This window comes from Eptatretus burgeri, chromosome 10, assembly GCF_056783735.1.
Source record: "Eptatretus burgeri isolate ZD-2024b chromosome 10, Ebu_testis_v1, whole genome shotgun sequence".
Lineage (NCBI taxonomy): Eukaryota > Metazoa > Chordata > Myxini > Myxiniformes > Myxinidae > Eptatretus > Eptatretus burgeri.
The window spans coordinates 1,343,105-1,355,896 of NC_140970.1; the positions used below are offsets into that span (position 1 = coordinate 1,343,105).

Genomic DNA, 12,792 nt, shown 5'->3' on the forward strand with positions numbered 1-12,792 from the left:
AGATACTAGGGAGTCAGAGACGTCTTGAAGGAGAAAAGTTTCTGGAAGGCAGATTTTGTCTGGTTTGTCAGTGGCAACCTGTATGGAAAGATCTGTCAAGCTTGTGCGAAGGCCAAGTTGTTGGCGGAGGAGGAGGAGGAGGAGGAGAAGGAGAAGTGATAAGAAGGAGGAGAATGAAGAGGAAAAGGAGGGAGGAAGAAAAGAAGAAAGAGGAGGGAGGAAGCAGGAAAAACAGGAGGGAGGAAGGAAGAAAAGAAGAAATAGTAAGGGAGGAAGGAGAATCGGTACTCATGAGTCTGGAGTGAGAAAGGGTTGTTGTTTTTGTTTTTTTTGTTTTTTTAATTTAAGAAACAGAGGGCGTAGTTGGGAGGGATAGATGGGGGCGGTGGGAAAATAGGAATTGATGGGAATAGGGAGACACTTAGACAGGACGACGGGTCGGCCTCAAGGAAAACCGATAAGGTTGACGAAAACTCACAAAAAGGTACGATTTTTTTTTAACAAAACAGAACTAGGAACACACAGTCGACATGTCGGTAAGAAAATAAACAGTTAAAACATGACATGTAACGACCAAAAACTTAACTGAGAAAATCAGTAGAGACCTTTGAGAGAAGCAGCCGTCCATCAAAACCCGGAACCGGAAGTCCAATGAATAATGAACTTACTCAAAAAAGGGTTACAAGGATGGCTAAAGACAAACCAGAAAGCACAAAGACCCTGGGCCTTTGGCATGTACAGTTGGGGATAATAGCAAAACAGAGGATGATGACACCCTGGTATAATCAATGATCCACAACCACTTCCTTTTCCAGGGAACTATTACCAAGAGGGCATGGGACTAGCCCCTTAGAACTCAACTCCTGGGACACCATTTTTTCAAAGAAAACATAAAAGGAACTTCAACATCATTAAGCAAAGTAAAAGTGGAGCCCCAAACCTTTGGGCCAAGTCCCCATTTTCTGGGGTACGTGTCCCTTTCCATGACAACTCGCTTTATCTTGGCCACAATTCCATGATCACACGTAGACAGCACGGCCGTGGTCATCAGTGCAATTGCTGTGGAAAAAGAGAAACAAGATGAAACAATAGTTCACAGAGTAAGGCTCTGGTATATATATATATATATATATATATATATGTATATATATATATATATATATATATATATATATATATATATATATATATATATATATATATATATATATATATATATATATATATATATATATATATATATTTCAAATGAAATAAAATAATTTACAGGTCATTGGGGGGGTGGGGGGGGAAACGGAAGTTTAGTGCCATTGAGGGATCTTATACATCACCTTTATAGACCATGGACGACGTTCAATTTCAGTGCAAGAGATAGAGTAGGTTCCGTCGATAGATCTTTCATTTAAAAAAAAAAAAAAAATTCCACCAAATTTTTTTTTAACGCAGGTTCCAAAAAGACGCAATGGTTTAATGGTCCATTACATATTCATGGACGACATACACATTGACGTATGGTAATTTTTCAAAGTATTCCCAAATGGGCTCCCCCCCCGCCCCCACCTCCCTCAACAGCCCCACCCACCACCCCATGATGACAACAATTATATTACTTCTAACTTTAACTGTATGAAAAATGATTACGTTTTAAAGCGAGATCAGTATTGGTAACTGGCACAGGTCAGAATCCATCACCTTCAGACCGGTATTGCCGATCACTGACTCGGCACAGGATTTCCAAAGCACACCCGATTCATATAAAATAACCAATTGGCAATTGCTTGTAAAACCAGTCATGAGGACAAAGAAAAATGCGATTGCTTGTACGGGTGCTCGGACATTGAGGTTTAAAAGTTAGCACAAACTGCACCTACTTCCAAGTACATCTTGATGTCATACTTTCCACTGTACCTGTTCCACGTTTAGCCAAGACACAGAGTGCATCAAAGCTATTTAAATCATGTACGGCATTTAAAGATTGTAAACACCTTTGTTCGATTTGTTGGTGATATACCGGGGTTATTTATTTCCCATATCGATTTCTTTTTTCAGTATACCGGGTTATCAATATGTAAAATGATACCGATACAAGTGGTGTATCGATATATCACCGGACACCAAGATGGAGCTTTATTGATCACGATAGAACACAGCATCAATTGGCATCGTACACGGCCACATCAGCAGCAACTTCTTCACCCCGATACTGCACCCTCATGCCACGCCCACTCTCCAGATGTTAAATTACATACACCACCCGATGTACATCTCCAAGTACCACAAAACTGGAGGTTCTTGGAAGTATGATGAAGGTGATTTGTGTTCTAGTGTTTAAAATATACTGAAAAGCATAAAAAATGCAAAAAAAAATTAAGGTTTCATTTGATAACATTTTTTTCTCAGTTAACAAATGTAAACAAACACAAGTCTGAAGACGACAATGGTTCACGAGCGGCATTTGATGATGTAGATTGTTTCAGAAGTGAAGGATGAGACGATGTGATAATTTTTGACCAAGTTATAAAAATGATCAACATGATGTGGTACAAGTGACAGGTTATTAGCTGTAAAATGTCGAAAACCCGGTTTCGTTCAACAACTTTCAAAATTAGACCTTTGCATAACCTTTAAAAGGTCACAAAACAATGTTGTGGACATTAAAATAAGGAAACAGGATACATGCTATAGCTTATTGGAGTTAGTTCGTCGAAAACCCGGTTCGATTCCCACAACCTTGAAAATTTGACCTTTGTGAACTTTAAAGGTCAAAGGTCAAGGATTATGACCTTTGGTGCAAAACTTCCTCTGGAACATTCCAGGAACAATATAACGTCATCTAGGCAATATGGCATTTCGCACTCCTCGGATTATCCAGACTTTGATGAAATCAGCGTAAAAACAAACTTGAAGGGGGCGCCACGGGCAAGGTGTTCGAGATAGAGCAAAATGGTTTCAAGACTTTTGGTGGGGAATGACCTCAAGATTATGCATAAAAAAATATTGTCGTCCTAGCTCTCAAAGTTTGGGCAGTCGTATGATTTTTATGTCCAAATTCGCAATTTTCTAAGTTTGTGACCTTGACCTTGGGACGAAAATGTTTAAAAAAATAAAATAAAATAAAATAAAATAAAATAAAATCGAGCTCCGTGGGGCTATGCAGGTGCCATTGCGCTAACCAAATACCGAAACCCCTGCCAGATTCGACAAACCCCCTCAGAGAAGATGTAACTTCAAATCAGCTACCCCCTAAAAACACGTTTTTTGGGCGTGGCTCCGCCAATCATGGGTGCAGCACGCCCATTCTCAGGAAAACACAACTAGATCATGATATAAACCTCCCACCCAAATTTTATCAGGATCGGATCAAAAATCCACGGAGCTATGCTCGGGACAGAGACAGACAGACAGACAGAGACAGAGACAGACACACCCATAACGAATATAGTGGTCACTTACTGACTCGTGAACCAAAAACAACACATGGGGTTACAAAAAGTTGTATTGTGCTCAATGTCTTGCTGGATGATATTGGTTAAGTCCCGTTGCGAGGTACCAGCTCTTTCTAAAGTCAGTACCTGGTGTGTCCTTCATTGGCATTCAGTACAGCCCTGCATCTTCGGTACATGGAGTGCACCAGGTTGTTGGTTTGCCGTTGAGGGATTTAGACCCACACCTGGGTGATGGCTACACTGAGTTGAGCCGCAGTGCTAGATCTTGGGTTCACCTGATTCAGATGCCTCTGCAGAGAATCCCAGAGGTGCTCTATGGGGTTGAGGTCAGGGCTACGTGGTGGATATGGGAAGATGGTGATACCGTTCTGTCTCAGGAAGTCCTGAGACTCTTGCTGTGTGCGGGCAAGTGTTGTCCTGCTGGAACAGGTGATTTGGGTGTTGCTGAAAAAATGGCACAACATGGGGGTGCAAAATTTTGTTGATGTACCGGTTAGCATTGAAGCCATTTCCGCGGCCCCAGCCTAAGTTTTGAAAGAAAACGGGTCCAAGTCTCTGGTTAATGCCGATAGCACCCAACAGCATCATGCTTTCACCACCCCATCGGTCCCTTTCTAAGATGTTTGCACCTGCGAACCGCTGGCCTGATGCTCGCAAAATCCTGATGCGGCCATCTGGTGGGTCAAGGCAAAAGCGGCTTTCGTCATTAAAAAGCACCCTTCTCCACTCACGATAACGCCAGTGGATATGGCGCTGTGCCCACTGTAGTCGCTGCTGATGATGCAGACCAAGAAGAACCGGGCCCCGTGCTGGATGTCTGCACTGCAAGTTCCTCTCGGCAAGGCGCCGGCGCACTGTACGGCTACTCCGCTGCCTGCTGTGGGTCCCCACAGTGGCTCTGCCTGTGTCCTCAGCCGTGTCGAATGGAAAGCGACGACGTTGCCTCACGATCAGGAGGTCCTGACCTGCTGTGGTCACTCATGGTCTGCCAGCTTGTGGACGGTCAGCAGTGGAGCCAGTGGTTTGCAAACTGCTTTGCAACCTGTAGATAGTGGAAATGTGCACATCAACGGCCCGTGTGACTTCTCTCGGCAATTTTCCAGTGGTGAGACGACCAGCAGCATGCTCACGATCTTGAGGCGGTCGTCTTGGCATGATTCGAAGAAGCGTGACCAGTGTTTTCTGGGTCACCTTTTTATTGGGTGAGTCTGAGGCACATTATGAACCGCAGTTCACATTGATGCGCATGCTGCATGTGCTCCACATGACCCATGCACCCCTCTTCAATAATGGCGGCTCAAAATCACTGACCTCGTCTCACAAAAAGACAATCGCCATTCATGGTGCTCGTGCGATGTGTGTTGCACATGTACATTACCAGCAAAGTTCTGTTGTCGAAAGTTAGATTTATTTTTACGCGTCTCGAAGTTTTCGCGTTTTTTTATGCCGTTCAGTATATATCATTCAATTGTAAAATAATATAAGTAAATTAACTCCAGGTTTTACACTGTTTATTACACCGCCATATCTAACATGTTACATTAGTTATTCGTGCCAGTTGTTTTTGTCCTTTGTAACCAATTGCTTTTACTGTACAATTACACTGTACATCCTTAAAAACTGTACATTTCATGTTTTGAATGATTTTCAATTTTGTTTTACTGTCAGACAGGTAGACAGAGTAAAAATATACTATCTCACCCCTCTCTGCGCGTGTGCGCGATTCATTCAGATTAATTGAGAGCCAACATACGGTAAAAATGACAAACTTGTCTTGCTCCGTATATTCCGATTTGTGTTCAAAATATAACATTCAATTGAAATAAGTTGTTTCTTGATCATAAACTGGCAAGACAGAGACAGACAGACAGGGACGTAAATGAACCAATTGCTTAGCCCTGCTTTTCGCTTTGCATGTGCGGGGTAACAATGGAAGTTTTCAGGAGGAGAGGCAAATCAAAAGCAAGAAAGTTAGCAGAACCAACCGAGGCAGATGGCCTCTCCCTTGGAGGTCATGATGACAATCTCTTGATTGACCTCAATGTTGTCCTCGTAGCGAAGAACACCAGGGAGCATGATTTTAGCACCGTAACACACAGCATTCACCTGGCAAGACGGACAACATTTACAATGAATGGTACAACTTCGACTTTAACAGAGCCAAGAAATAAAGCACATCTTCAGTTCGATACGTTGCAATCAGACCAAAGGTATCTTCTTCTCTCCAAATCCACAACCCATTGCCCTAAGAATGGTGCATGACACATTCCTTCCACCAAGCCCTCCGCTAATGGCCATAGAACATGGCCAAGGCAGACAGCTCGAGGATAAGGGAAAAGTCGCGTGGAAAAGGGAACATCAGAGAATGGATATGTCATCAGTTTGCAAAGTCATTGGTTTGACAGACTGCTGGAGAGTACTTTGGAAATCGATCTTGGAGCAATAGTTCTAGTTGCAAATGTTCAAGGTAACTCAATATCACGATCAGCAGTATAAAAAACAAATACACCCAAGCGGGTTTGACGGTCAGCTCGGATACAAAACTTGATGCAACCGAGTGTTAATTAACCTTAGCGACTACGGAAAGTGAAAACAGATTCCAAATTGAATTTAAAATAAACGCGTGAGGCCGCTCGAAGCAAAAACCACAAATTTCTGACCCTTTTCATCTGATGGACTTCAGCCGTGACAATAGTATAAATATGTCTGTTATCCAACACAGTTGTATCCATGGCTCTCAGTACGACATCAATACATTCATAACCGTTCAGCCTGTAAGAGTAGTATTGATCAACCTCAAGTGCATTTTGACTGTGCCGACATCGATATACCGATCACGAGCGCACTCTGTACTGAGACTGCGCTCAGCATTAATGTGACATTTCTTCATAACACTCTTCAACATAAAGTGCTAACAGCGGAAATATTTAATTTTTGGATTCTGCATGCCAGAACTGTTTAAAAAAATAATAGTAATAAATACAAGTCTGGAGACGGCGATGGATCACGAGCAATGTACACGGTTCGCCTTTTTTTTTGACCTTCGAGGGGACGCGACGGGCAAACTGGTGGGAATCGGGAAAAACGTAAATGATGAAAGTTGTATTAATCGAAGAGCACCATAAATCGACCACAAATTGCGAAATCCTAAACGTAGTTCCCCTTTTTTATTTTTTTTATGGCGGGAATCGGGAAGAACGTAAATGATGAAACTTGTAGTACTCGAAGAGCACTACAAATCGACCACAAATTGTGAAATCCTAAACGTAGTTTGCCTTTTTAAATTTTTTTTTTTATGGCGGGAATTGGGAAAAACGTAAATGATGAAAGTTGTAGTACTCGAAGAGCACTACTTGCATACCAACTTTCATTCGAAACAGTTGAAAACCCTAGGAGCTCGATGCCCAATTGATTGATTTTTTTGACATTTTCTAAGTTCGTGACCTTGTGACCTTTACCTTGGGACGAAAATGAAAAATCGAGTTCCGTGGGGCTATGCAGGTGCCATTGGGCTAACCAAATACCGAAACCCCTGCCAGATTCGACAACCCCCCTCGGAGAAGATGTAAGTTGTTAGAAGGTGCAGCACGCCCATTCTCAGGAAAACAACGATATCATGATATAAACCTCCCACCCAATTTTTTTTCTGGATCGGATCAAAACCCACGGAGCTATGCTAGGGAAAGACAGACAGACAGACACACACCAATAACGAATATAGTGGTCACTTACCGACTCGTGAACCAAAAATAAGTGTTTTTCAAGATTCTTTCTGAAATTTGTAGCAGACTCATTTTTGAGGTAAGTGATAAATTTTAGCCCCACAGCCTAATAATGGACAGAGCAGCTGTACTGAACAATGAAACTGTATTTGCATTATGAAACAACACCGAGGATCGTACCGCACTGTCCTTCATCACAATGCGAGGGTGGGAGCACAGAAGCTTTTCAAGAGGCAGAACTACACGGCGCATGTAGTCCTCATCTTTGTGATTGTCCAACTGCCACTGGGCGTCGAGGACATCGTGCATTGTGATCAGGTTGTCCTAAGAGAAAACAAACTAATGAGAACAAAAGGAAATCCAAAGCTCAAATCAAAGTTGCACTCAACTGAACGAGGAGAAAAGCGGCACCTTCTCACTGAGAATTCCAGAACGAACTCTCCGCAACTCCTGCATCTGAGCTCCCGTACCCAGGAGGAGTCCAAGATGAACGCACAAGGTACGGATGTATGTCCCAGCCTCACAGCTCACCCAGAAGATGCCTACATTGAAAACGCAGAGGTACAACACAAGCGATCAGATTAAATTTCCCTTTCATTGACTAACTGCACCGAAGCGAGGAGTCTCCTTACCAAGACGACGTTCCGGATCGTACTCGATGAGGCGACTCTCGTATATAGTACGAACACGCAGTTGTCGTTTCACGGCTGCAATCACAGGTGGCCGCTGGAAAAGGGCTCCGGTCAATTTTTCAAGGGCCTACAGTGGATACAGAGAAACAAAGACCATTACAAACAAAAACTACTCTTGCAATCCGAGCAAACTCTATGCAACAACTGAATTCACCTTTCTCTTCTCCTGGTCGTCCATAATGCATAAGTAAAATTCACAAAATTTACTTCAACATAATCTACCAACAATGCTCCATCATTCGCAACCCCTTCCTGTTCGTAGCCCACCTTTGCAACTTCCTTCTCAGACTCAACAGCACTGTGCAGTTTTGCAATCCCCACATACTCCTTGCCTGCATTAAATGGCACAAAAGAAAGAATAGAGTGAGAGGTGAGAGAGGAAGTTTGGACAGGTGGAGACAGTAGAAATGAGAAGCCAAACTGGCAAATAAATAATGGTTTTCACAGAGACCACAAATCTCCATCATACATATTTTTATTTGACTAGCATTTAAACTCAATCTTAAAGCAAGAGGCAGTTCAAGATAAAACACCCAGACTAACCAAGCTGCAAGTCTATGTACCTGCACTCTGTTGAGACTTCACAAGACGTGTGGCACGACCGACACACACAATCAGGCAGCCTGTTACTTTGGGATCCAGGGTGCCTGAGTGGCCGGTCTTTTCAACCCTCAGGATACGCTTGATCCAAGCAACCACCTCGTGTGACGAGGGGTTTGATGGCTTATCTAAGTTTATGAAGCCCGTGCTGAGAGGACGACATTCAAGGATTAGGGTTAAAATTTTGAAAGATTATTTACGGAAGGATTAGTTTGGCCAATGAGGAGCAGAAGTACCGTATATGATCTTGGATTTCCCTCTTCAGCGGAGAACAGCCGCTGGGCAGTGGAGTGTAGTGCATGGTGCGCACATTGAGGCGGTCAAAATTCTAACACAATGAAAGAAAATATATCAATTACAGTGCAACAGATGCCTTACACAACCCAGGCTCAATATTCGATCCAAAAGAATGAACTTCACACATCCCAACACAACAATGATGATGCAATAAGATTTAGCATCATGCAAAGGACCACGACTTGCATCAAATGAAAAAAGTATATACAGTAAAATAAAATAAAAAGCAGGTGGCCGATGAGAAAACAAACCCCTCGGTGAGGGGGGGGGGGCAGTCACAAAAAAGGAAAGAGGAAGGGGGCATGAAAAGGCTGGCGGAAGTTATAGCACATAACATCAAATTGTCCACCTTGAGTAGCATGGGCCACTGTGAAGTGTCCAAGGTCGCCTGCTTCGACTCGGGCTTGATGAGGAAGTCAATCTCATGCTGGAGATCCTGCAAAATGACGACACAGAAATCTTGCAAACAATAATTACAAAGATAATATTAGAGAAGCACAAGAAGAACAAGCATGGTACCCCAACATCACATTTGGTCTTGCAACCAAAAGCTCTCAATATTTGCTTTTTACCAACTCAACTCCGTCAATATCTCTGCCATCTCAGCACTCTGACCTACCCAACAACTTAGAAAGCACACGTACTTCCACTACCATCCTCCTGGTTAAACTCCTAAATCCAGGTTTTCCACACTCAACTCTTCTCTCCAGTTTGTGAAACTGTCTTCATGAGCATGCTCAATCGCACTCTCCTCTCTGGGGCTTCAAAGGTGGTGATGCACCACCATCTCAAGCCATCCACAACTACACGGCTATCCACAATATTTTCTTATTCTATTAACCTGACTTTACCTAACCCTCTTACTTGCAGGTTAATGTGCCCCCCCCCTTTTTCCTGTCAATTGATTAATTCATTGGTCTCACCCCAAAGGGGATGCAAGAATATTGTAATGCTCCTGTGTGTGTGCATCCACATCTATAGAATGTCACTTTAAAAATGGTTCTCTGCAACCGCTTGACCAATCGATGCAAAACTTCAAAAATAGGAGGGACTCCCAATGGAGAATACTTTGTTGAAAAATGATGTCAGAGGTCACCTGGTATGGCAACTATGGTGGATTGAAGGAAAAAAAATTTGGGACATTTTCTCAAAAAAACTCAACAAATAAAATTGAAACTTGGCATGCATCATGAGCTTCCCATGAGGTGTATCGGGTGATAACAATGACGTCATCGGTAACGTGGTATTTCAGCCATAATTGGTTGAACTGAAATCGATATAAAAGTTTGTTTTTTTTAAACCTTTATGTATGTGACCAATGACCCGATGTGAATGAAGAATTAAATTCATGACGTCAAAACCCATGCCAAAAAACGATGACAAAAGAGGGTGGGTGGATGATACGGTAAATGGGCCGTAAGGCCTTAATTATTTTATAACTTGGTTTACAGATCCGCCGACGGTATATTTGCCGAAAATGAAATATAAATATAAAACACATTTTTTGCTTCTTATATTTATAAATTTTCCGCCGAAGGTGCAAAAGTTTCAAAACCCAAAATGTAAACGTCGGCATTTATTTTCAAAATATAATTTCGCGCGCACGCGCCAAAATGCCGAGTCCCCTTTAACCAAACTGCGCAGTAGTCTTCGGTCATGGCGTCTGAGCAGTGGCCAGCATGGTTCAGATTGACTGTGGTTTCTGGGGCGAAAGTGATTGTTAAGAAGTATGTCAGCGGTTTAAATTTGAGTGACTGTATTGGTGATTTAATCACACAACATCTTGACGACTAATATTCTGGCCGAACTATTGCATCAATTCAGTGCAGCAGCAGGGATGATTCGCAGGCTACTCTCGATCGTGCCGATTTTATTTCCGTCGAAAGTTGCACACCGCTGTTCGTATTGAAAGATTTCGGTGCCAAGTACGTCAAAGTTTCCCTGCGAGATGCTGATATTCAGCCTTCAACGGACCAGAAATCACCCTTTGATGTGCTCATGGGGATGGGGAGGCGGTACGATCAGATGCCCGCTGAAAAGTAAGAGCTGATTATGGCTCTGATTGACCGTTTTGAGCGTGTTGACTCGGAGTAGACACCTTTTTTAAATCATATCCAACACTATGCACTGTTGTACACGCGCACACATGCATGTTTAGGGTTGATTAAAGTTGTCTTTAGCTGCAATCTTGATGAATTATATTTATATTCCATATTGTAAAAAGGCTTATATTTGTTTTAAAAGCATGATTCAATACTGGATGATGAATGAATCTTTGTATGATGATGGATTTTTAAACAATATCGTTTCGGGCTTCTGCCATGGTTGCGCCAATTTGAGGGTCACGTGAGCAGTGTCTGATTTTTGATTGGCTGCAGACATTTGTTTATGATTTATGATTGGCAGAAAAACATGCCAGACTATATTGTTTTTCACATCAGATGATAGTGAACATGGGCATCCTGCATTTGAATTGTCTTTCATCTTCAATGTTTTCTTAGATCCTCCTGGTCTGGGATTTATATTTATTTCCCCCCCCCCTCCCCACCTACCCTTGTCTTTTCCATGGAACATCCGAAAACAAATCATAAAAATATACAATTTCTAAAAATTGAAATTATATTAATATTTCGACCAACCGAGCCTACATTTTAGCTGAAGAACTGTGTAAACCAAGTTATAAAATAACTCATGCCGTAAGGTAGCGTGTTCAGTTAGGGCATTATTAGCAGCGTCTCGCGTAGCGAATGCTGCTCATAGAGAGCTCGGCGTTGTTCTTCTTCTTGTGAAGACAAAACCTTAATCTCTAGGACTCGGCTCTTGTATATACAGGATCCGGATCTCCTTAAATACTGAGCACATGTACACATCCTCACATAGACGGTGCCTTTTGAGAGCGTCTATCATGAATTTTTAAATATATTCAGACATTTGCTTTAAAGTTTCGAAAAATTCACGTTACTATTTAAACATTATTCCATTTATCGTATTGTAATTTCGTAAATACACGATATATCGTAAATACATTATGACGCGTTTCGCTATTGGCTTAATCAAGGCACGTGACGAAATGTCGGAAGTTGTTTTTTTTTAATGTATTTTTTTTTTAGCCGACAAAACCTTGAGGACGCTGCTCGTGGACACATTTGTCCTTGTTTTTGTTCAGAATGACCACGCAAGGAGACACTCACGTACCCCGACATGGCGCAGTATGCTCTGCCGAGCCCTCTTTCTGCTGCTGCCTGGAGGAACATGGCGGACATGGAAGAATACGTGGGAAAACATGTGGAACACATTCCTAGTCACTTATCCAAACGAATACATCAAAGCATGTCAAGTACAATGAATGCTTCAGGCAATGTTACACTTAAAACACGTCTTGCTCTTCGATGAGCCTCTTTATCGTATATATATATATATATATATATATATATATATATATATATATATATATATATATATATATATATATATATATATATATATATATATATATAAAAATAATAATTAAAAATTTAAAAAATGCAACCAAAACATGAAGAGAGAAAAAGCTGAAAAGTTCAGGTCCAACGGTTTAAAGAAACATCGTTTCTACTGTTTCAGGAAAAATATCGAAAGGGCCGAGGTTAGAGTTTCGTTTAAAATCCTCAATGAAAGCGCACTTCGGATTTGGACCCGCAACAACCGACAAGTCTGAGCACAAGTTCACTTCATTGAGCAATTATGGCACCACAGGTAACTCACTGCTTTCGGCGCAAAAGAACACTTCACATCTGAGGAGAAGGAGGAAGAACTTACCTTCCACCGACATGTCTCAGCACCACGTGGCGTTGGCGGTGAACTGCGCATGCGCGAAATAGCGGACAATGCCAACGGTTATTTAAACTTATACAGCACAAGGAAATTTACTTCCATCGACATTTACAAATCCTAGTTATAGATGTTGAACAACGGGTTTATTTTTGAAAGACGTTACATGAGTTGAGTATAATTATAAAAACATTAGTTACACCAAACAGTACCTCGAGCTAATAC

The 12,792-nt window shown here is 41.8% G+C and overlaps 1 protein-coding gene across 2 annotated transcripts in view; it reads right to left on the minus strand.

The window, feature by feature from the left end:
- The window catches only part of LOC147017801 (H/ACA ribonucleoprotein complex subunit DKC1-like), a 23,468-nt gene extending 10,885 nt beyond the window's left edge, over nucleotides 1-12,583 (minus strand). For both annotated transcript variants that reach the window (XM_085896813.1, XM_085896812.1), the window contains exons 1-11: nucleotides 12,502-12,583; nucleotides 11,953-11,999; nucleotides 9,107-9,193; nucleotides 8,697-8,788; nucleotides 8,424-8,608; nucleotides 8,128-8,192; nucleotides 7,801-7,927; nucleotides 7,580-7,710; nucleotides 7,349-7,492; nucleotides 5,432-5,552; nucleotides 941-1,059 (exon numbers count right to left, since the gene is read on the minus strand). In XM_085896813.1, the coding sequence (XP_085752939.1) occupies nucleotides 941-1,059; nucleotides 5,432-5,552; nucleotides 7,349-7,492; nucleotides 7,580-7,710; nucleotides 7,801-7,927; nucleotides 8,128-8,192; nucleotides 8,424-8,608; nucleotides 8,697-8,788; nucleotides 9,107-9,193; nucleotides 11,953-11,999; nucleotides 12,502-12,568 (1,185 nt within the window). In that variant the 5' untranslated portion in view covers nucleotides 12,569-12,583. The remainder of the gene's footprint in view (nucleotides 1-940; nucleotides 1,060-5,431; nucleotides 5,553-7,348; nucleotides 7,493-7,579; nucleotides 7,711-7,800; nucleotides 7,928-8,127; nucleotides 8,193-8,423; nucleotides 8,609-8,696; nucleotides 8,789-9,106; nucleotides 9,194-11,952; nucleotides 12,000-12,501) is intronic.
- Nucleotides 12,584-12,792: the final 209 nt, after the last annotated feature.